Raw genomic sequence first — 21,320 nt, 5'->3', positions numbered from 1 at the left:
GCCAACTTGACCAAAGAGCCAGCATAAGCACAATTAGTCAAATTATCAGCTTATTCACTGTGTCATTTCATAATATGTTGCAGAATAACTTTGGGAACCTTGATAGTTGGAAATTTCTCTCAAAGACCTCTTTTATCCCATCTCCACCTTCATTCTCTCTTTTCCTCATCTGTACACACAAGATGTGCAGGCTGTTTATATTTTCCAGTACTTGCCACAAATGGTTTTTCCTCTACACCTCAGCAGTAAACCTCCACCATGAAGGTTGTACTCAGCTGAAACCTACACATTCACAGAGGTCATTGAGCACAGATAAAGACTGAGGAGAACCTGCCGATATCAGATTTTTAAATAGGCTCTTTTTGCCATGGTGACCTCAGTGTCAGAATGGAACTTTGCATGCTCTGAGCCTTCTGGGAAAAAAAAGATTGATAACCAGTCCTTCATAATTTAACAAAAGCTGTCTTTCATTTCACACATGCTTTATCCCTCCAATAACACAAAGCAATTCCATATGTTGTGTCTTGAATTATTGCCTACTGTTTGGGAGGAAAAATTAGTAATTTGCACGTGGGAAGATGCTCTGTGTATTAGTGATAGAAATTATCAGTTTCTTTTGGGAAATGGTCTCTGAGGAATACAGGTAACAGCACTGTTTATATACAATTATCGGATTATGACTTGTCCTTTATGCTACTGGTACAGGTTGATCAGGTTTAAGATCTCATGTTTCATTGAATAAAAATCACTCCGTGCTCCACTTAGGCTAATCAATTTCCTCAGTGTGATTCAATCCTCCAATTTCTGACTGAAGTCAAAACTGAACTTATTCATATAATGTATATTTTAAAATACTTTCCTTTCCGTTTGTTCATTCAGAAAAATGATGAAGTGATGATTTGGAGTCGAAGTATAGCAAGTAAATAAGTATCTTATGTTAGCACTCAGTGAACCATTTCAATAAGCCTTGTTTTATGTGTAGAATGGTTGTTTGCAGATACAAAATATTAGACCAACAGTGAGCAAACTTGTTATAATTACGTTTTACTTCTAACACAGAAGTAATAAACTCAGAAATCATCAGGGAATGTTTTTAATATAAAAGTGATCAGTCACCAGTTTCTGGCAGTATTTACTCATAATCTATTTCCTATTCTTGGTACCAAAGTAAATTACTTCTCATTAGTTGATCTCTCAGGAAGAATTTCACTATCAGTCAGTCAAAGATTATATTTTGTACCTGTTCAAATGTTAATTTCTATGAAGGAAATCTGATGATTTGCTGGACAGATCCATTATTTGGTGTGATACCGGTCCTGAGTGGTACAGAGAAAGAAAGACAAATTTGGTTCCGCTTTTTTTCACAGCCTTCATGCACTTCATAGAGTCTATAGTTGCGTCAAGCAGTCTTGGATAATAATGGGCAAGTATCAATCAAGTTTCTCACTCTTGATCCATATCTGGTTATCCTTTTTGGAAAGTATGCTGAATATTATTCGGACAAAATCTGCTTTGGTTATGGTGCTAAAAGGTTGACGAGACGCTCTTTCTTGCATTTGGATTTGGAAGTAAAGTTTGGAGTTCTTAAAAATAAAATTCGTTGGCATGTGCACGTGACTACTGAGGCCGACATTTAATGTTCATCCTTCATTGCCCCAGGGAATGAGCTGCGTTCTTGAACTCATGCAGTCTATGTACTGTTTATGTCAAGTAAGGATTGCAAGGAATGGCCATATTGTTTCTGATCAGGATGATGTGTAGCTTGAGATATTTGCAGATGGTGATGTTCCCATGCATCTGCTATGCTCCTCTTTCTAGATGATAAAGCTCAGGGGGGATGGAAGATGCTGACTGAGGAACCTTAGTGAGCTCTTCCAGTGCATATTGCCGCAACAGAATTCCCAGTTTCTGATATCCACATCTTTATATGACTGTGCTAGTTTCTGGACAGTGATAAAGCCCAGGGTGTTTATGGTATGGATTTCAGCAATGATAATGTCATTGAATCTCAAGTGATTGGTGGATTTTGTTTTGTTAAAGATGGTCATTGCCTGCCCCTTGTGTAGTATGAAATTTATTTGCTAATTAATAGCCCAAACCTGAATATTGTCCACTTCCTACGCCATTTGGGCACAGATTGCTTCAATAGTTTAGAAGTTGCGAATTAAGGTGGTCATTATGGAATCATCCGACAACATCCAGACTTCTGACATGGAGGGTCGATCAGTGGTGAAATAGCTGAAATTAGCTGAACCTAGGATACCATCCTGAGGAGCTAATACGATGACTTAATGGGGCTGAGATAATTGATCACCAACAATGGTAATCATCTTAAAGACAAAATAACGCAGATGCTGGCAACATGAAAGGAGCAAGTGCTGGAGAAACTCAATAGATCTGAAGAGGAACAGAGTCAATATTTCAAATCTGAGATGACTCCTTCAGAGCTGTGTCTTACCCCAGATGCTGCCAGATCTGCTGAGTTTCTCCACTTTTAGATTTTATTGACCATAACCATCTTCCTTTGTTCTCTGTGTGACTTAGCAGAGAGTTTTCCCCTTTTCCCATTGACTCCAGTTTTGCTCCTTCATGTCACCTCTTTGGTTCAGGTCATTTATCTGTGTTTGGATCAGGCTGTGATGAGGTCCAGCTGCATGAGGTTGGCGTAATTCAAACTGAATGCCAGTGAACAGATTAAGTTGGCAAAGTGTTGCCTGAAAGTTTCACCAGCAAGGCTTCCCATCACCTTGATGATTGAGGGTAGTTTGTTGCAGTTATTGTCAGTTGAATTTTTTTCTGCTATTTATATATATGACAGCAATGAGCTGTTTTGCACATAGTTGATTCGATGTCTGTGTTATACTGTTTTGGAATACTTAGCTGGGAGTGTGCTTGGTCCAGAGCCAAGTACTATTGTCACAATGTTGTCAGGGCTGATGACTTTTAATATGTCCAATGCCTTCAGCCATTTCACATAAAGTGAATAGAATTGGCTGAAGGCTGACATATAATGCTGGCCACCTAGAAAGGAGGCTGAGTTCAATGGTTTGTTTGACTGAAGATGTTTGCAAATGCTTCAGCTTTATCAGTTAGTTATGCCTGGTGCTGCTCTTACCATGTCTTCCTGTTCTTGCAGTGTTGATCCCCCAACTTGGTGGTAATTGCAAAATGGGGTTTATGCTGGTCTAAACGTTTGCATACTGTGATTAAATAAATTTCTGCTGCTGTTGTTGGCCTGTTTTGTGCCTCAAAAGGAGGGTATCCACAGTACAAAAGTGGAACTTCATCTCCACAAGAACAGTGCTGTGGTCACTCCACCAAGCACTGTTGTGAATGCTTGCATTTTTAACAGGTAGATGGAAAGGAGAGGGTAAAGTACATTTTTTTTTCATTATCTTGGGTCCTTCAAAATGTGCAGCATGTTCAGTCTAGCAGGTATGTCCTCTTAGGGCTTGACCAGCATGGTGAATTGTACTGCTGCTCGGTCAAGTAGCATAAGCAGAATATTCCTTGTCGATGTGACTTCATGAGGTCTGATGTAGAGTTGAGCACTCCTAGAGTAACTGCCTCCTGACGTCTCCCCTCGTGCCCACACCTCTGGTCAGTATGTCCTCTTGTTAAAGGGATGGTTTACATGGTGTCTTGAACCATAGTAATTCTCATGAAATTGCACCTGTTATTTGACTGATCTGTGAATCAACACTCCAAATTTTGTCACAAGTTTTTAGGTGTAACTATGGACGACTCTACAGGGTTCTAGGACAGTGTTAACCATTGACCTTTCCAATTTGTTGGTCAGTGCCAGATTACCTATCTTCTAAAGCGTAGAATCATACAGCATGTAACGAACCTTCCAATCCAACCGTTCCATTCCTACCATAACCCCAAATTAAACTAGTCCCACCTGCCTGTACTTGGCCCATATCCCTGCAAGTATATCTTATTTGTGTAGTTATCCAAATGACTTTTAAACGTTGTAACTGTACCCATATCCACCACTTCCTCGAGACATTCATTCCAAGCATGAGCCACTCTGTTTTAAATAAAACAGTTGCCCCCATGTCTTTTTTTAAATCTTTCTCCTCTCACTTTAAAAATATGCCCCCTGGTCTTGAAATCCCCCATCCTAGGATAAAGACACCTGCCATTCTCCTTATCTATGCCCATCATGATTTTATACATCTCTGTAAGATCACCCTGCAAACTCCTACACTCAAATGAAAGAAGTCCCAGCCTTTCCTTATAACTCAAACCCTTCATTCTCAGCAACATCCTAGTGAATCTTTTCTGAACCTTCTCCAGTTTAGTCATTTCCTTCCGATAATAGGACAACCTGAACTGGACACAATACTCCAGAGTGGATAAAGCGTTGAGCTGCAAAGAGCACAGCAGTCAAGCAGCATCAGAGGAGAAGAGGAGGACTCCTGATGAAAGCTTATGACATGAAACGTCAACTCACCTTTTCCTCTGATGCTGCTTGACCTGTTGTGCTTATTCCAGCTCAACTGTTTATCCACTCTGACTCTCCAGCATCTGCAGTTCTCACTGCATCAGTACTCCAGAAAAAGCCTCTCCAAAGTCCTCTGCAACCTCAACGTGATGTTCCAACTCTTTGATTCAAAGGTCTGAGTAATGAAGGCAAGCAATGCTTTAATAACTGTCCTGTCTTTGTTACCAAAACGTCAAAGATTTATGTGCCTGAACCACTACGTCCCTCCTCTTGACAGCGCTATCCAAGGTTTTAATTTTAATTGTATAAGTTCTGCCCTTGTTTATTTTGCTAAAATACAAAGTCTCACATTTATCCAAATTAAACTCCGTCTGCCACTCTTCAGCCGATTGACCTAATTGATCAAGATGTCTTCGTAATCTTAGATCACCAAAGATGAATGAAAATTGTACTTTCAATCCTTAGATTAGCAGTCTGATGCAATTGGAAGGCTTGCTTGATCATTCAGAAAGCAATTAGCCAACCATTTCGCTATAATCTGAATTTATATGCTAGCCAGAAAGTGAGAACAGATTTGCCTTGCCTACGGGACATTAGTGAATTGCATGTCTTGTTTGCCAACAGTAGACAATGGATTTGTCTTTACTATTAGACTAGCTTTTAATTCCAGTTTCATTCCTTGAATTCAACTTCACTATCACAAGATCTTGGCATCATATGGACTGTAACCTATTGTCAGCCAATAATGGTCCCCATTAGTAGCTATTGATTCTTCCATGCTGATCTTCACCTGTTTCTTGCCAACAGTCTTCCCAATTGTTTTTCTTTCTCTCTGAGGTCCATCTCCACCAATTTGTTTTCCTCTCCCCATCCCATCTTCAGCCAACATTTTCATCGCTAAAATCCATTCAGAGGAAGAATCACTGCACCCAAAACATTAACTCTACTTTCTCTCTACAGATGCTCCTCAGCCAGGTTTCTCCAACAATTTGTTTTGTTTCTGATTTCCATGATCTTCAATCTTTTGGGGATTTTTTTTTGCTGTCTGCTATAATGGGATAAACGCATGTCCCTTGAGCTAAGCCTCAATCTGTGAATTCCTAACAAAAACAGAAATAGAGGAAGAGTGGCCAGAAGATTTAGGTAGGTGATTTCAGTTGAAGGTGTGGCCAGCAGTTGTGGATCATAATCACCTTCTCAAGAGCAATTGGAAATGAGCAACAAATGTTGGCCTTGCCATCCGTAACTGTTTTCTGGAATTAGCCAAGTCTAAGTAGTAATCTGGAAGATCAAGAGAGATGGGAAAAGTGAGCCAAATGGGAATGAAGTAAGGATCAAACGAGTAATTTGAAGCTATGCTTCAAACATAGCATCTAACAATTTATGAAAGACAGGGAAGGATGATCAAACAAGCAAAATATATTTGCGGTAATGTTGTTCGTCATGTTTAAATGACTCTTTTCTCTCCCCCCCCACACCCCCATTGAGTTCAATTGTTGTTCATGTTTTCTATCTCCCATGATAACAATCTTGCTCTTTGATTCACTCATCATGCTATTATGCAAATTGGACTTAATTTTTTGTCTTCATAATGGTTAAATGGCAATATATTGAAATTGAAGTCGATTCATTGTTAAGCTTGTACTGACAGACGCAATAAGGCTGAAAGAGTTCCTTTATTGCTGAAATTGCCGCGATCATCGTTAGGATAATTCTATTGAATTCCAAAAGGTGACCATTGGTACTCTTAACTTTATAAATGTAAAATAGTGATTATAAAACCATGCTGGAGACAAATAACTATAGAACTCTTTTTTTTTAAATCTCTTGACAATGTACTTATAGTTCACAAACATTGACAGCCTCTCATTTTTTAAAAAAAAGTGATTTTGTTGTAGTGTTCAGGGATCCTTAATATGGGCAGTTTGACAATTCACTGCCTTCATGAGTGAAACAGGCCAGCTTTTGCTGCCAGATTTGATCAGATTGTTCAGCTAACAGCAGATTAGAAGGAAAAAGCAAGTGTAGTAAAATGGAATTTCAGGATTCAGCCTTTAGTTTTAGTATGTGGTGGAATAAACCATGTTTTCCATATCATTTGGTTCTTACTCATCCCATGGATTTCTGATGGATTTTTTTTCGATTCCCTTTTTTATGACTCGTGGTTGTGATCCTCTTCCTAAATCAGTTGGTTGCATAAGTGGTGTGTAAATGTTTAGAGTAGTGTGCTTTATATACAATGATAAGTCTCATCCTTGAGATGAGACATGAAATTAAGGCTCTGTCTATCTATTTTGTTGTTCTAGATGAGCAGGATATAATTTTTTTTTTTAATTTGTTTCTCCAATAAATTTGAGTGCCATGCACATTTTGTCTGCAGGCATGACATTGTACATCAAATTGGACTTTATTGTTGAAAGGTATGGGTATGTCGGCTTTGGGAATCTGCCATGTGATTATAGACAAGCACCTGAGGTGTCAAAGTTACTTTGCCTATGTGCATCCTTTAGTACGTGTTTATGTCCTATGATGAATACAGTATCTGGGTATGTGGTACATTTCCTACATGTTCATTGGTGACTGGACTTGTACCTGGGACCATAGGATTACAGCATTAGGATGTTTAATATGAAATGGAAAAAACTGGAAATACTCAAGTCAGGGAAGCATTTGTCGCAACAAAAACTGGGTTAATGTTTCAGATTGAAGACTTTTACTTCGACTGTTTTTATTTCGGATTTTCAATGTCTGCAGTATCTTGTTTTTAAGTTGGTTGGTTACTGCATCCACTGAGATTTTCATTTTTGTAAGTGAATGTTACCATTGTTTTGAAGTAAGGTACTACATCTGTGTGATATGCTTTTGCATCTTTTAGGTATCAGTCCTCTCATGTACAACTGGGAGAATTATTAGGTCAAAGATTGTTCTCCTTAACATCCTTATATACAGGTGCAAGAGGTTTACACAGCAAGAACCTCAAACCAGGCATCTTGTAAAGTAGACTCATGATCAATGACCAACATTTAGTTCATTCATTTTGCAACTACTATACAACGCATTGATGTGCATAATTTCCAGAAAATGCAGATTTATTTTGTGGATTTTGCTGTATTAAGCGCTTTTTCGCATTTGGGGTAACAAATCATTTTACTATTATTTTATTATTACTTTAAATAGTGTTACATTCATAAAAATCATAAAGTAGCCTTATTGTCTACAAAATATTCTACATTTTTAAAAATAAATATTCTGAGTCCTCAGGATTTTGAGTGTTACACTGCTGATGAGAACATTTGTTTATATTCTGTGTTTTTGGGAATGTGAAGTCATCTCATGATCTTTCCTACCATAGAGTGGTAACATTGAATGACTTAAGAGAATCCCATTTGTTTTACTGTATATCAGAAATTGGAGTTCGTTATATAGATATATCAGTAAGCCTGCAATGAAGCACAGATGTTTTGTCCCGCTTGCCATTTATCTGTCTTGGTCTGTTGTGGTGGGTAATATCACTTCCGGTTCTATTTTTGAGGGGTTGGTAAATGGGGTCCAAATCAATATGTTTGTTAATCAAGTTCCAGACCTCTAGGAATTCCCGTTCGTGTCTCAAAATGGATGTATTACCAACCTCTCAGAATTGGCCGTGATATCATCAACAACAGATCAAGATAGATAAATAGCAAGTGGGACAGAACACCAGCACTTCATTAGAGGTTCGTTGATGATGTTGGTTGAGTGTGGGGTGCTGGAAAAGCACAGCAGGTCAGGCAGCATCTAAGGAGCAGGAAAATCGATGTTTTGGGCAGAAACCCTTCATCAGGATGTTGACCTGGCATGGTGACGAAACTTCTGAGAACAAATCTGCTAGTTCAGCGAGCAAACTTACAACCTGAGCTACAAATCTTCAAAATGGCTGAGTGGGCTAACTAGCCTGTTTCTGTGTGTAATTAGCAAGTATCTCATGTAAGCATGACATTGTCATGCTATGAGTCATCACCATTATTCTCAAAACCTATTGGGAAATATCAGAATGCATGTCAAAGCAACACGAAAACAAAGATGTGAGAATTTGACTTCAGTTTCCAGAAAATACAAATAGCCTATTGAAAACATTGCCTGCCTTTCTGCATTCAGCCAATTATTCCTGTGCAAGTAATTCTTCCTACTCCTGAGCTCAGCTACATTAATAAACCTCTGGGTCTTGGACTCCACTGACTTAACCATAAAGCTCAAATTTATAGTAAAATGCATCAAAACTGTATTTTGTTATCAAGCAAATGAAAATACAATATATTGTGCAAAAGACAAGTAAACTGATACAGTTTCAGTTTTACATAATTGTCGCGACTTTGATACGTTTTTTTAAACACAGGTCATAATGTAGCTTGGAGGTAGAAAATCAGTTTTAAATATTTTCTGTCTTCTGTGTATGCAATAGATACAATATGCACCATCTTTGAGATGTAGTCTTGATGAATCAAACATGTGCAAAGTAAGAAATGGAAGCTATTTCCTTGTCGATATTACTAAACAAACCTTCAATAACACACTTGCACATGTATACTACAGCATGAGTAATCTGAACAACTGAATTTGACCTGATTTAACTGAAAAAAAGAGATTTAAATTTTCAACATTTGTCGTCAGTGAAAGAATTATTTGCTTTTTTTTCTTATAGCTGTTCTTTTTTGCTAGGGTAGAATTTCATTAATTCTAGCAATCCTCTGGGTACCTTTGCTTGAGACCACTCTTTATTTGTGATTCTGGAGAGTGAATGTAGAAGAGACATACAGCTTATGTCCAAACTTCTTACCTAACAGCTCTTTTCCAACAGTGTCAGTAAATAATAAGGAGCAAAACCGTGTAGTTTTTTTTTCCTCTCCCAAGCTGAGGCAGATCAATTATGCTTATACTACTGTGCCCTTGCTGACATGAGTGAACTTGTCACAGACTGGAAATTGGAGTCCAGCATCTTTCTGTATAGCTTAGTGCTAACAGAAAAGCATTTCATTTTTGAACAGATCACAAGCTTCAGAAGGAACCAGTGACAGGTGGGAGAATTATTCAACCAAATAACCATTCCTGAATATATGCATTGGAGAGAAAATCAATTAAGATTGATTAAGTTATTTTCATCATGTATGACCCTAATTTGGCTTTTCTTAATTTGCATAGACGAAATGTCAAAGTTGTATTCATATCGCGACAATAGGGTGATACATAGTGTAGAATTGTGACTGCAGCCTTCTGAGTGTTTCAACTCTGCTTTCCCCACAACAATGCTAAAATGTGCAGGTAAAAATGGAAGGACCAAACAGATAGTTGTGAAGAACAAACTTCTGAGTTAGTAACAGCAAGCAGTAATTCATGCGGAGCTGAAAATGTGTTGCTGGAAAAGTGCAGCCGGTCAGGCAGCATCCAAGGAGCAGGCGAATCGACGTTTCGGGCATGAGCCCTTCTTCAGGAATCATGCCCAAAACGTTGATTCTCCTGCTCCTTGGATGCTGCCTGACCTGCGCTTTTCCAGCAACACATTTTCAGTTCTGATCTCCAGCATCTGCAGTCCTCACTTTCTCCTAGTAATTTATGCTGAGCCTACTAAATCTACATAATGGATGGAAAATTAGAGGCATGGTTTCTTGAAAAAAATCCCATCTTGCAATGATGTCATTTCTTCAGTACAAAGCCTTTGCATCATATCCCTCATTTGAGCTTCAAAGCAAAGTGATTGCTGAATTACATTCTTCTGCTGTACTCAGCTAAGAATGATTTTTGTTTTAATTCTTTGAGTGTTCAGTCTGTTTGTAAAGCCCTCGTGTGCAATGTCTTTGCAGCTGCACTGCAACCACATTTTCCCAGAACTTCAGTGACACATAATGCTTGATGTGTCACTGAAGTGCCAATGCTAATAGACTGAAATGGGAGTCATGGTGATGGCGCATATGTAAGGTTGGAATACTTTGTCTGAATCCAACATGATTGCCAGACTGGAAACAGATTATTGCTAGGGAGAGCGATTTGTTTACAAGGGATAGGAGTTGAAGTGGGTACCAAAACAATGGCTTTTGCCTTTTAAATAATTAATTTGAGGAAATTTCCAATACTAGCTCTCAGATAGGTAGTCTGATAATTTAGCAAGAGTGGAGGAATCGAGAAATGGTCGTAAAGTAGAATTAGGCATAGTGAGTAAACCTGTATAAACTAAGACTTTACTTTTGGATAATTCTGCTGACGGACAAAATGTAAATGAGAGGGTACAGGGATAAATCCTTGGGAGACGTGAGTGTTTTACCACCTGTATCCTATTCCGAATACCATTCATAGACTCCCAACAGTGTGGAAGCAGGCCATTCAGCTAATAGAGTCCACACTGCCCACCTCCTACCCGACCTCATCCCTGTAATCTTGGATTTTGCATGCTTAATCCACTTTATCTGAACAACCCGGGGCACTACAGGGCAATTTAGCCAAGCCAACCCATCCCATCTTTGGGCTACGCAAGGAAACCCACAAACACTTGAAGAATTCTAGATATAAAAATTGAAAATAACTGATTGCCATAAAGGATCCAGGCATCATGTCCTTATTTGATCATTGTTTTTGGTCAATATTTCATCTGGCCATCAATTTTCAGTGTTAAGTAGTAATGAGATTGTTACTGTATAGCTAAAATGAAGCTCTTTTCACTTCCACTGGACTAAATATGGACAACAATTAAGGGGAATTGACTGTGAAATCTACTGGTATATCCTGTGGTCATCAGTGATGGGATATAAATGCAAGTCTTTTTTTTCAAGTGTAAATAATATCCCTTGTCAAACAAGTCATGAAAATTAAGATGAACCATCAATGTCATTTTTCTCACCCCTTATTTCATTTTGTGCATTTTTTGTATTAACAATAAATCCTGTTGCAAACAACTTGCCAATTATTTGAATTTTCAAGAGAAAGGATCAGCTACAAAGCAATAGTGCAAATAGAAAAGAAGGAAGAAAAATCCAAAACAAGAGTAATTCCCTCCCTTTCAGTTTAGAATGAGTTTTCAGATATTTGGCAGTTATCAGTTCTCCTTCGAAATGAGATTGTTGCACATTACCGGGCCATAAGGAAGAGCAAAGAAGAAAATGAAAAAAAGAGCTTTTTGCATAAATGGACCAAAGTCAGTTGGAATTCAACACAAATTCATAAACAACAACATACACTCCAGTAGGGCTTTGAGTATACTGGAACAAGCCAAGGTCTTCACAAGCAAAAGTGTGAAAGATATGTCAGAACAATGTTTTTCAAATCACTCTTTAACTCCATTAAGTTAAACAGGACTTTGAATTAAGATAAATCTATGCAATGCTCAACATATACAAAATAGTCTGTCCTATTCGTTAACTTGCTTTGTACAACCAGCATCACTGTCACTTCAGGGCAATTAGCAATGGGCAATAATTGCTGAACTTCCCAGGGGTAGCATATGCTGAAAATACATGTTTGAAAATATATATGTTGTGTCACATTAATTGTACGAACCTATTCTGTTCAATAAGTGTATAAATGGAACTGTTCTTTCCCAGCTTCATCAGCAGGTCCATATCAAGTACATTTCCCAGACTGAAGAATACTTGCTTCAATGCAATATAGAGCACAAGCGGTTGACGAATTCGCTACAAATTTAAAGAATAAAGATATTACATGGTATTATCTTTATAATAAAACTTCTTTTTCTTTCAGTGCTTCAAATCGATTTGCTTCCCATCATGTAGCTGAGTAAAACATTTTTGCTTAATAGTGTAATTTAGGCCAATTGGTTGCTTTGAGACACAATCACCCTGTAAATGGAATGGCAGATTGCAAGCTTTGCTATGCTTTCAACATGCTTATTCATCCAGTTCACAAAAGGTAGTACAAATTATTTTCTTGAATTCTGGTTGGTTCATCCTGTAGCACTTAATTCTTATTGCAAACTCACGCTCACAACTGAAGTGCCAGTTTCAGATCATTTAAACACTCAGTATTAGCTAATTTATTTTCGAAGTCATGTTTATATTTGTGGAAAATGTGATCAAGCTTGAATTCTTTTCATTAAGTCAACACTTGAAGAGCTTCATTTACATTTGGATTTTATATGCTGAAGTAAAACTACTGCAGTATCTTTTTTTTAAAGATCAGCATTTGTTATCTTCAAATTGAGATGGAAAATTGATTTTGGTGAGTAGATCCACCTATGATGCTGAGCTGTTCAACAAAAGAAGGTCCAAATTATTCTGAGGTAGCCAGCAAAGTCTTGAGGAATATCTCAATGAGCTTCATAAGCTAGGGAGGCAAATAAATACAAGTTGTATTTCTGATCAGTAACCAATGACTGGTGCTAGGAAAGGTGAATCTCGGGTGGGAACAGCTTCAAGTTTAACTGTAATTTACGCCACACTTTAACGGTTACCAGATGAAATGTAGCCATGTGAGTGAATAATAAAATTGCTCTCAGCTCTGAACTGGAAAACTCCATCTTTGCTTTGAATTTCCATCTTGACCTACTTAATATGCTCCATCTCAAAACTTTGTTTTTAAAAGACAGGCTCTCAATTGTTGCTTTCAGAGCAGGAATATAACAGAAATGAGGAACTAAATAAGTTTTTGCTCTTTGCTAAGTGGTTTTGTACTATTTGGTTTGTCTTTGTCCCATAATGATGATCTAGATTTAGAAAAAGTTCATTATAAACAATTTCAGATATTTAAATAAAAACAAATTACTGAGGATGCTAGAAATCTGAAATGAAGCAAAGTACTGAAGAAATTCAGCAGATCGGGCTGCATCTGTGGTTGAGATAGATGCTGTCAGTTCTGATGAGCTTCTCCATTACTTTGTTTTATTCCAAACCTTCAAACAGTTTTTTGCCTTTTCTGATCATTCAGAAAATGTTAAGGTGATTGTCCCTCCTTTTTGTGCATAAGGATAAAAAGACAGAAAACATGACCAAGGTAGGCCATTTGGCCCATCACACCCATTCTATCATACACCTTTGTCACCTTCAGCTTTGAGAAATCTGCCTATCTCTTTCGTGAGCATATTCATTCACTTAACCTGCACAAGTTTTTCTGTGGTAGAGAATTCCATGAATTCACCACTGTATGAAAACATTGCTCCTCATCTCAATCCAAAATGGGCCATCACTTATTCAGAACCATCATCCATCGTTGTGCATCCTGTGGCCAGTGGAAACATCATCATGTCACAGACGCTCTTTATCACAGCATCCAGTCTGTCCAGCCTGTCAGAATCTCACATGTTAGAATGAGATCTCCTCCTCTTCTTAACCCTAATTAAAACAGATCCAGTTGATCAAATCTTATCTCTTATACAATAAATCTGTCATCCCAGAAATAAGTCCAGTGAACTTCTGCAGCACTCACTCTCTCTCAAGTACATCCTTTTATTGGTAAGGTGACTAAAACTGCACATAATACTGCAGATGTGATCACACAAAAGCCCTCTACAGCGGCACTGCAACATCCTTGCTCTTGAACTCAAATTGGGGAGAAAGTGAGGACTGCAGATGCTGGAGATCAGAGCTGAAAATGTGTTGCTGGAAAAGCGCAGCAGGTCAGGCAGCATCCAAGGAACAGGAGAATCGACGTTTCGGGCATAAGCCCTTCTTCAGGAAAGCCATTCCTGAAGAAGGGCTTATGCCCGAAACGTCGATTCTCCTGTTCCGTGGATGCTGCCTGACCTGCTGCGCTTTTCCAGCAACACATCTTGAACTCAAATTCTCTTGCAATGAAGGCCAGCATTCTTTTTCCCTTCCGAACTGCTTGCTGCAATGCATGTATACTTGCAATAACTAATTCACAAGGACAGACTAGGTCTCTTTGTTCATCAACCTTTAAATAGTACTCTCTTATTTCCTTTTTCTCTGTTTCTACAACTTCATGTATATCTATAAACTAGATTTGAATTTTCCCACTCACTCAACTTTAATCACTACTTTTAGTTTGCATCAATGTCTCCCTTTAATCTTCCAGCTTTACATCCCCTCATGTCCAGTATTTGAGGTCGGATAATATGATAATTTTGTGGCAACAGGCTGGGAGCCCAGTGGTTCCAAGTTCCAGTCCCATCATGACACATTGTGAAATAGAGTTGAGTAAGTCAGATAAGTGCCAGCTTATTATTTGAGAGCATAAAACTGCTGAACTACTGCGCTTTTCTTGTGATATGTGGTTGACTTTAGGATCAAAAGAAATAAGAACAGGAGGAAGCCATTTGGCTCCTCATGCGTGCTCTGCCATTTGATAGGATAATGACGGAATCCGATATTCTTTGCATCCATTTTCCTGTTCTTTGCTTGTAACCCTTGATTTCCCCTACTGATCAAGAATCTATCCATCTCAGCCTTAAATATACACTAAGGCATTGCCCCCACAGCTGTCTCTGGCAAGTTTCAGACACTTTCAATTCTGAGAAGAAATTCCTCCTTGTCGCAGTCTTATCCTTAACCTGTGCTTTATAGCCCTAGATGTTTCCCTGAGTGGAAACATCCTCTCAGATTACCCTGTCAAGTCTCTTAAGAATCCTGTGTGTTTCAATAAAATCCACTGTTATTCTTCTAAAATCTTAGAACCATCTTATCTTTCCCTCAGGACAATTTGAAGTGGACAAAAAATGTACTTTGTCTAGTGTCATCTACATTTGGTGAATTTCTTAAACTATCATTTGCGAAGTATTTGAGCTTAGCTGCATAAATGTCTGACTAGAAAAATGGAAAGCACAAGACCTGTTCATTGTAATCCAAAGAAAAATTAATCAACTATCAGGTACATCGGAGTGCAGAGTTGGGCTTTGTACTCTCTTCCTGTTCATTCCATTCTCTTTGTTGTACATCAGAATAAGCATTTAAAGGAAGGCGCTACAAGGTGTTGCCATCCTTGGATTAAATGCCAGTCCATTGGTGTCACTGTCAGATAGTGAAAAAGTAAGGTCAAAAGCCTTAGGACAAATTTCTGCCATTATTATTAATGTAACAGAAAAGCTGAGAATACTAGAAATACCCAAGGTCTGTGTATGACATCAGTACCAACAGAAACAATTTATGTTTCGTATTTTAGTTCTAGAAGATATGTGGGGTTGAGTGTCACAGCAACTGGAAAGCTCTGTGGTTCCCTACACCCCAGGGACTGTAACAGTTCAAGAAATGATCATTGCTTTTTCAATGACAATTTGGAATGGGCAATAAATACTGTCCCAGTGAGCAACAGTCACGTTCGATGAATGAAGAAAAGTTGATGGAGATCTGGCAAAAAGAGGTGAAAGTAACTGGAAATTTGCTGTTCCCTAAACATTGCCTGTGTCATTTATTCACCCATTTCTTTGCAAAGGGATCTATGGAATTGCTCTTATTAGTGCCCTATTTTTGGAAACAAAATCAAATTGCTGGAAAATCTCAGGTCTGGCAGCATCTGTGGAGAGAAATCAGAATAACCGTTTTGGGTCCAGTATTTGAGGGATGTGCTTACCATCATTTTTGATTTTGCCATGTTTTATCAAATATGAATGTTATGTGAATGTCAGAATTAACTAGGAGAAGTTACTGTGCTCAACGACAAGTAAGTTAAATGATTACCGGCTGCATCTGTGTGGATGTTAACTCATTTGTGTTTCACTATCAAGCTCAGTCATTTGTCCAGTCTGTTTCTCCAACTGTGTTGTCATTATTTGATGAGCAAAGAGATTCTTTCAAATTTGACACTTGAACATAAAATGTTTCTCATTTGTCATTCCATTGTGCATAATTTTAATGAGTCCTGACTGTAATCTTCCTTTCATAACTCAATTTGAATGTAAGTGCTGGGTGACACTTGTCCAGGCATATAGCATTGAGTTAATGTTTCCTACTTTCTACTCAGAAAAGTAGAGCTCTTCACTGTGTTCTCTGACAGTGAAATCCAAACCTTAAAAGAGAGAGTGTCAGAAAATTAACAATCAACTTCATTGTGGTAAATGTGAAACTTTGCAGTGAGCCTTGTGTATCTGCACCACCAACAAATGTGCATATACCGTACTTTATTCCTGCAATTTAAAGGCACCCAAGCTTTTTAACTGTACAATAGAGGCATGAATTTGTTTATTCGCTGAATTACAAATAACCATCTTCTTTCCACTTTCAGACAAAACAGTTGGAAGAAAAGGAAAAAGAACTGCAAAAGCTCAATGCTTATTATAAGGAGCAAGTGACCAGACTTGAAGATAGGGTAAGAAGGACATTGTTTTTAACAAATGCTTTTTTCACTGAAGTTGAGGGAAAGAAAAGCAAACCATATAGCTTAATGCTAACAGTCAAAAGCTGTCTCCAAGCATGTTATTAAGTTCTGTCCTTTTGAATAAATTGTTCATGATTCACATGATTACCTAAAATCTAACCTAAGTAAACTTTCCAGCTACCTCATTTTCACTGATTGAAATGTGGAGGGGTGAATGTAAAATAGCAATTTTCAAAAGTAGCACTGACTAAATAGCATTGAATATTATCTTCTTCAAATCTCACTCTCTGCTGATGGATAGTCAACTTTCTTTCTTGGACAAACTTGATAACAATACCAAACATGCATAGGACATTAAATTGTTATCTACTTGAACACCAGCTTATTTTTGAAGGAAATGTTTGCATTCGCAAATCTTTTGTCATTGGGATTATACTGTTAGCTATTAGCATTTGATACATTATCGTAAAATTACACTATCCAATAATCGAGCAAATTGTTAGTCTTTCAAATTCTTACATTTGTTAAAGTGTGTTTAAAGTCATTTGATGTGGTATGACTGCAATTCCACTCTTGGTTCTTCGGTACCATACAACTACTTAGTACAACTGGGAATACTTCAATATAACTACACTAAATAGTTCAGAAATGAATGTTTAAATAGCATAATTCCAGGACTTGAATTATTTTATTGGTGGACAACTTAAAAACTCTGCTATTTGCATTTTCTGTACAAACTTCAGGAAGGTAAATACTATTTTGGCCAAACTTTTCATTCATTTCTGTTCATCAGGCGCTAAAGGAACAATAGAGAGCACCACACAGGATGCACACATGTGAAGTGCAGGTGGCATACCTTGCCTTTTGAGATGGAGTGAGATTTCAGTCGCCTCTTAATTTTTTTTTCCGAAATAGCAATATTAATTAAGGTGATGAAAAATACGAAGAGTTGGCGATTCATAACTGCTGCACCATTCGTTAATGGCATGGTGATCTTCCTATTCAATTCTAGCTTCCCATACTATCCCTGTATCCTTTGATTCAACTCCTGAGCTGACATCTATAAATTTCAGTCTTCAATGTACTTTGTAACTGAATATCCACAGCCTCTGGAGGTAGAAAATTCCAAAAGTTATCAATCCTTTGAATGAAGAACTTTCTCTTAGTTTCAGTCTTAAATGATTGAGATGACAGTCTGACAAAACATACTCCTTGCAGTCCTGTCAAGCCGCTTAAGAACTTTTGACACTTCAATACAAGCACCTTTTATTCTTCGTAACTGGAAAGTAAAAGCCTAGTCGAATCAATCTTTCGTGCCTTGGCATTTGCTCCTCCTTCGCCATCCCAAAAATCAATCAAGTGAACTTTCCTCCACTCTCTGTTGGGAAAATGTCTCATTCCTAAGGTAAGATGATCAAAAATGTACTCTGTTATCCAAATGTTACCTCTACAAAGCCTTATATAATTACATTGTTATGAATGATGATGTTCCATTTGTTTTCCTAAACACATGCTGTACTTGAATTTCTGTTTTGATTTATGTGCAAGGATACCCAGATTTATCTGCATATCGCCATTTATTTTTTAAAAAATATTTGCATAAAGCTGAATGCAATCAATAATTGGCATTTGTTTAATGCCTTTTCATCAAGATGCCTCAAGGTGCTCAAACATATTACATGGCTAGGGTATCCTGCTCCTAAAAAGGTGTATAAAATACCATGCCTTGATTGTATGTACATTTTTTCCCCTTGCTACGTTTTGTATTTACAGAACAAGGAGCATTGAGCCATGCTCATTATCTCATATAAGTGAATCCTGTTGAAAAGGCTTGACCTTATTTTCATCTACGATGTGCTACAATCACAAGTTTAAGCTGTACTAATTGTAAATGGCTCAAAGAAAAGGCCATAAAGATTTTTGAATGCCTTACAGAGAACCTTTAACTGTTTCCACTTCTCTTGCCTTGCCTGCTCCCCTCCCGAACTTAGTGAATCATTTTGGAGCAGTTAGGCTCGAGGGGTTCTCAATCCATCATGGCAAGGCATTTTGAACTTCCATCTATACGTTGATTCCTAGAGTAGTGTGGTGCATAGTGAATTTCAGTTTCATTTTGGGAGGTGAAGCCTCTGTGTTGCAGACATGTTTTGCATTGCTTTTCAAATTACAGGATTTTGGTATAAGCATTTCAATGAAAGTCCAGAAGAATAACTGAAGTGTTGCAATTGACAGTCCCTAAATCCCTATTTCCACCTTTCCCAGGCATATTAATGTTTGTGCGTTGCTTCCATACTGTTCTCTTTTATCAGCATGCAGTGTTTGTCATGTTTTTTAACAGTTATTATGCAAGCTTGAATGTGTCTTGGCCACAACCTGTGGGGGTAGAAAATCTCAGCACAGTCAATGCTAAAAGTCATGAACATTACAATATGCCCAGGGACAGCTCAACTATCCGTTTTGTCAATGATGCCTCAAGTATTGTCAGGCTGAAGCTGTCCCCTTATAAATGAAGATAATGTTGTATATGTTTGTTGCTGAAGATTGGTATTAGTTAAAATACAAAGGTGAATAACAACAAAACAATACGAAAAGTTTGTGCTCTGTAGCAAAAAAAACAGGCTTTGTTTCCCATGCTTTTCTCAAATGTACTGACAATAGCAAATTACAAGAAGGAAAAATCACTTCTCGTACACTTTATTAAGTCTCAAATAAATCTATGATGCGCAGCACAATCTTCAATGTTAGTCAAATGTATTCAAAAGCAATTCAGATGACCCTTCACAACTTGCCTTTCATGAATGATTACACAAGAGTTATTTACTAACCAACCAGTTCAGAAATGCTATTACGCACTTCGGGAGCAGATAAGACTTCAACTCTTCTGGCTCAGAGATAGGGATAATACAACTGTGCCACAAGAGTCCTGTGATTAAACACTATTTTTTGAAATATTGAACCTATTTTTCTAACCAACCTGTTCAGAGATGTTATTACACATTTCTCTACTAGGTGGAACTTGAACCTGAGCATCTTTGTCTCGGGACCAAGACATGACCACAGAGTCACAAGACGGCACCCAAGTTCCACTGCACCATGTATTCCCAGATGGTTTCTCATCCAAATACTAATCAAACCTGAGTGTGCTTAGCTACCAAGATCAGATGAGAGTGGGCATTTTCAGACAAGTCACTTAGGTTATTGATAATATTCAGCTGCTTTAATTAAACTATGGACTGATCCATTAGTTTGCCCCTTACGATACATCAAGTCATAAGATCTGTCATAGAGACATAGAGATGTACAACACTGAAATAGACCCTTTCAGTCCAACTCATCTGTGCTAACCAGATATCCTCAATTAATCTCATCCAATTTGCCAGCACTTGGCCCATATCCCTCTAAACCCTTCCCTCTTCATAAATCCATCCAGGTGCCTTTTAAATGTTGTAATTCTACCAGTTTCCACTACTTACTCTGGCAGCTCATTCCAAACATGGACCATCCCTTGCATGAAAAAGTTGCCTCTTAGGTTTTTCTCAGAGGAGTCATAAAACAATCCGGGCTCCGAATCGACTGATTTGGTACGGAGATGAAAAGGGTGATTGGGAGGCCTTTTTGTTTATACATAAACAAATGAGACTTTAGGCCAAAGTTTTCACGTTTTAGAAGTAACCTGCATTATAAAAGCGGAGTGGTCAGTCCTAAAAGCTGAAGTCTTGTTTTAGTCAGTTCAGCAGTGGGCTGTGTGGAAACAGGCTACTGGACTCTATCTCCTTCTGTCCTTCTAACTTCAACCTGTAAGCCTTTGTATCATTTTTGTTTATTGGGAGTTGTGTATTTTCGAAACAGCATAATTAAGTCTAGTTTGTATAGAGTTCCGTGGGTATTCTTTATTGTGTTCTTTGTGTTTGATTCCATAATGTTATGAATAAAGTTTTCTGTTTTAAAAACTGGTAGTCACCCGAGCTAACTTAGTTCAGGTAATTTTTAACTGTACATTTACCGAAACAAATAGCAAAGTTACAGTGTGGGCTGCCAGCTTCAAAACGTTTTGAGTGGTCTGGCCAAGTCCATAACAGGTTGATGGCTCTTTGCAGGGTCTAAACAGCAAGTGGTAGGTGCTCATGTCTTTGTTTTGGGTGTTAGTTTGGTAGGGTAGACAAAGCTTGGGATAGCAATGGCTCTTTCAGTCACCAAGAGTTTTCCGGAGGTGGATGAGGTGACTTTGGAAGTTTTACCAGAGGTGAATAAGAACTAGCTGCAGGAGTTAGCAGACAAGCTGCATTCTGAGCTGCCTCCTTCTGTGAGGAAAGGAGAGATAATTTCAGCAGTAGCTCAGCATTTAAATTTGCTGGAAACGCCATCAGGCTCTACAGAGATCACAAGAATTCAATTGCAAATGGAGCAGCTTGATTTAGAGGCGAGGGAAGGTAAGGGCAGCAGAAATGAAACATTTTGAGTTACGATTAGAAGCAGATGAGAAAGAGAAAGAATGAGGGGCTTTAGCGGAAGAGAAAGAATAAGAGAGCGTGTTTGAACTTCAGAAACTGACACTTTTATAAAGGGAAGTCAGCAGAAATAGATGGAGAAGAAGGTTGAAGGCATGTCCAGTATGGAAGAGCAG

General features: G+C 38.1%; 1 protein-coding gene across 2 annotated transcripts in view; it reads left to right on the top strand.

Annotated features, from left to right (window-relative positions):
- chchd3a (coiled-coil-helix-coiled-coil-helix domain containing 3a) overlaps positions 1-21,320 on the top strand; it is a 231,677-nt gene that overhangs the window by 139,612 nt on the left and 70,745 nt on the right. For both annotated transcript variants that reach the window (XM_043714036.2, XM_043714037.2), the window contains exon 5: positions 16,604-16,687. In XM_043714036.2, coding sequence (XP_043569971.2) covers positions 16,604-16,687 — 84 coding nt within the window. The remainder of the gene's footprint in view (positions 1-16,603; positions 16,688-21,320) is intronic.

This window comes from Chiloscyllium plagiosum, unplaced genomic scaffold (assembly GCF_037043375.1).
Source record: "Chiloscyllium plagiosum isolate Xiang-an unplaced genomic scaffold, Cpla_swu_hap1 HiC_scaffold_23, whole genome shotgun sequence".
In the NCBI taxonomy this organism is placed as follows: domain Eukaryota; kingdom Metazoa; phylum Chordata; class Chondrichthyes; order Orectolobiformes; family Hemiscylliidae; genus Chiloscyllium; species Chiloscyllium plagiosum.
The sequence above is the reverse complement of the archived record's forward strand: the minus strand, read 5'-3'. Positions and strand labels throughout refer to the sequence as shown.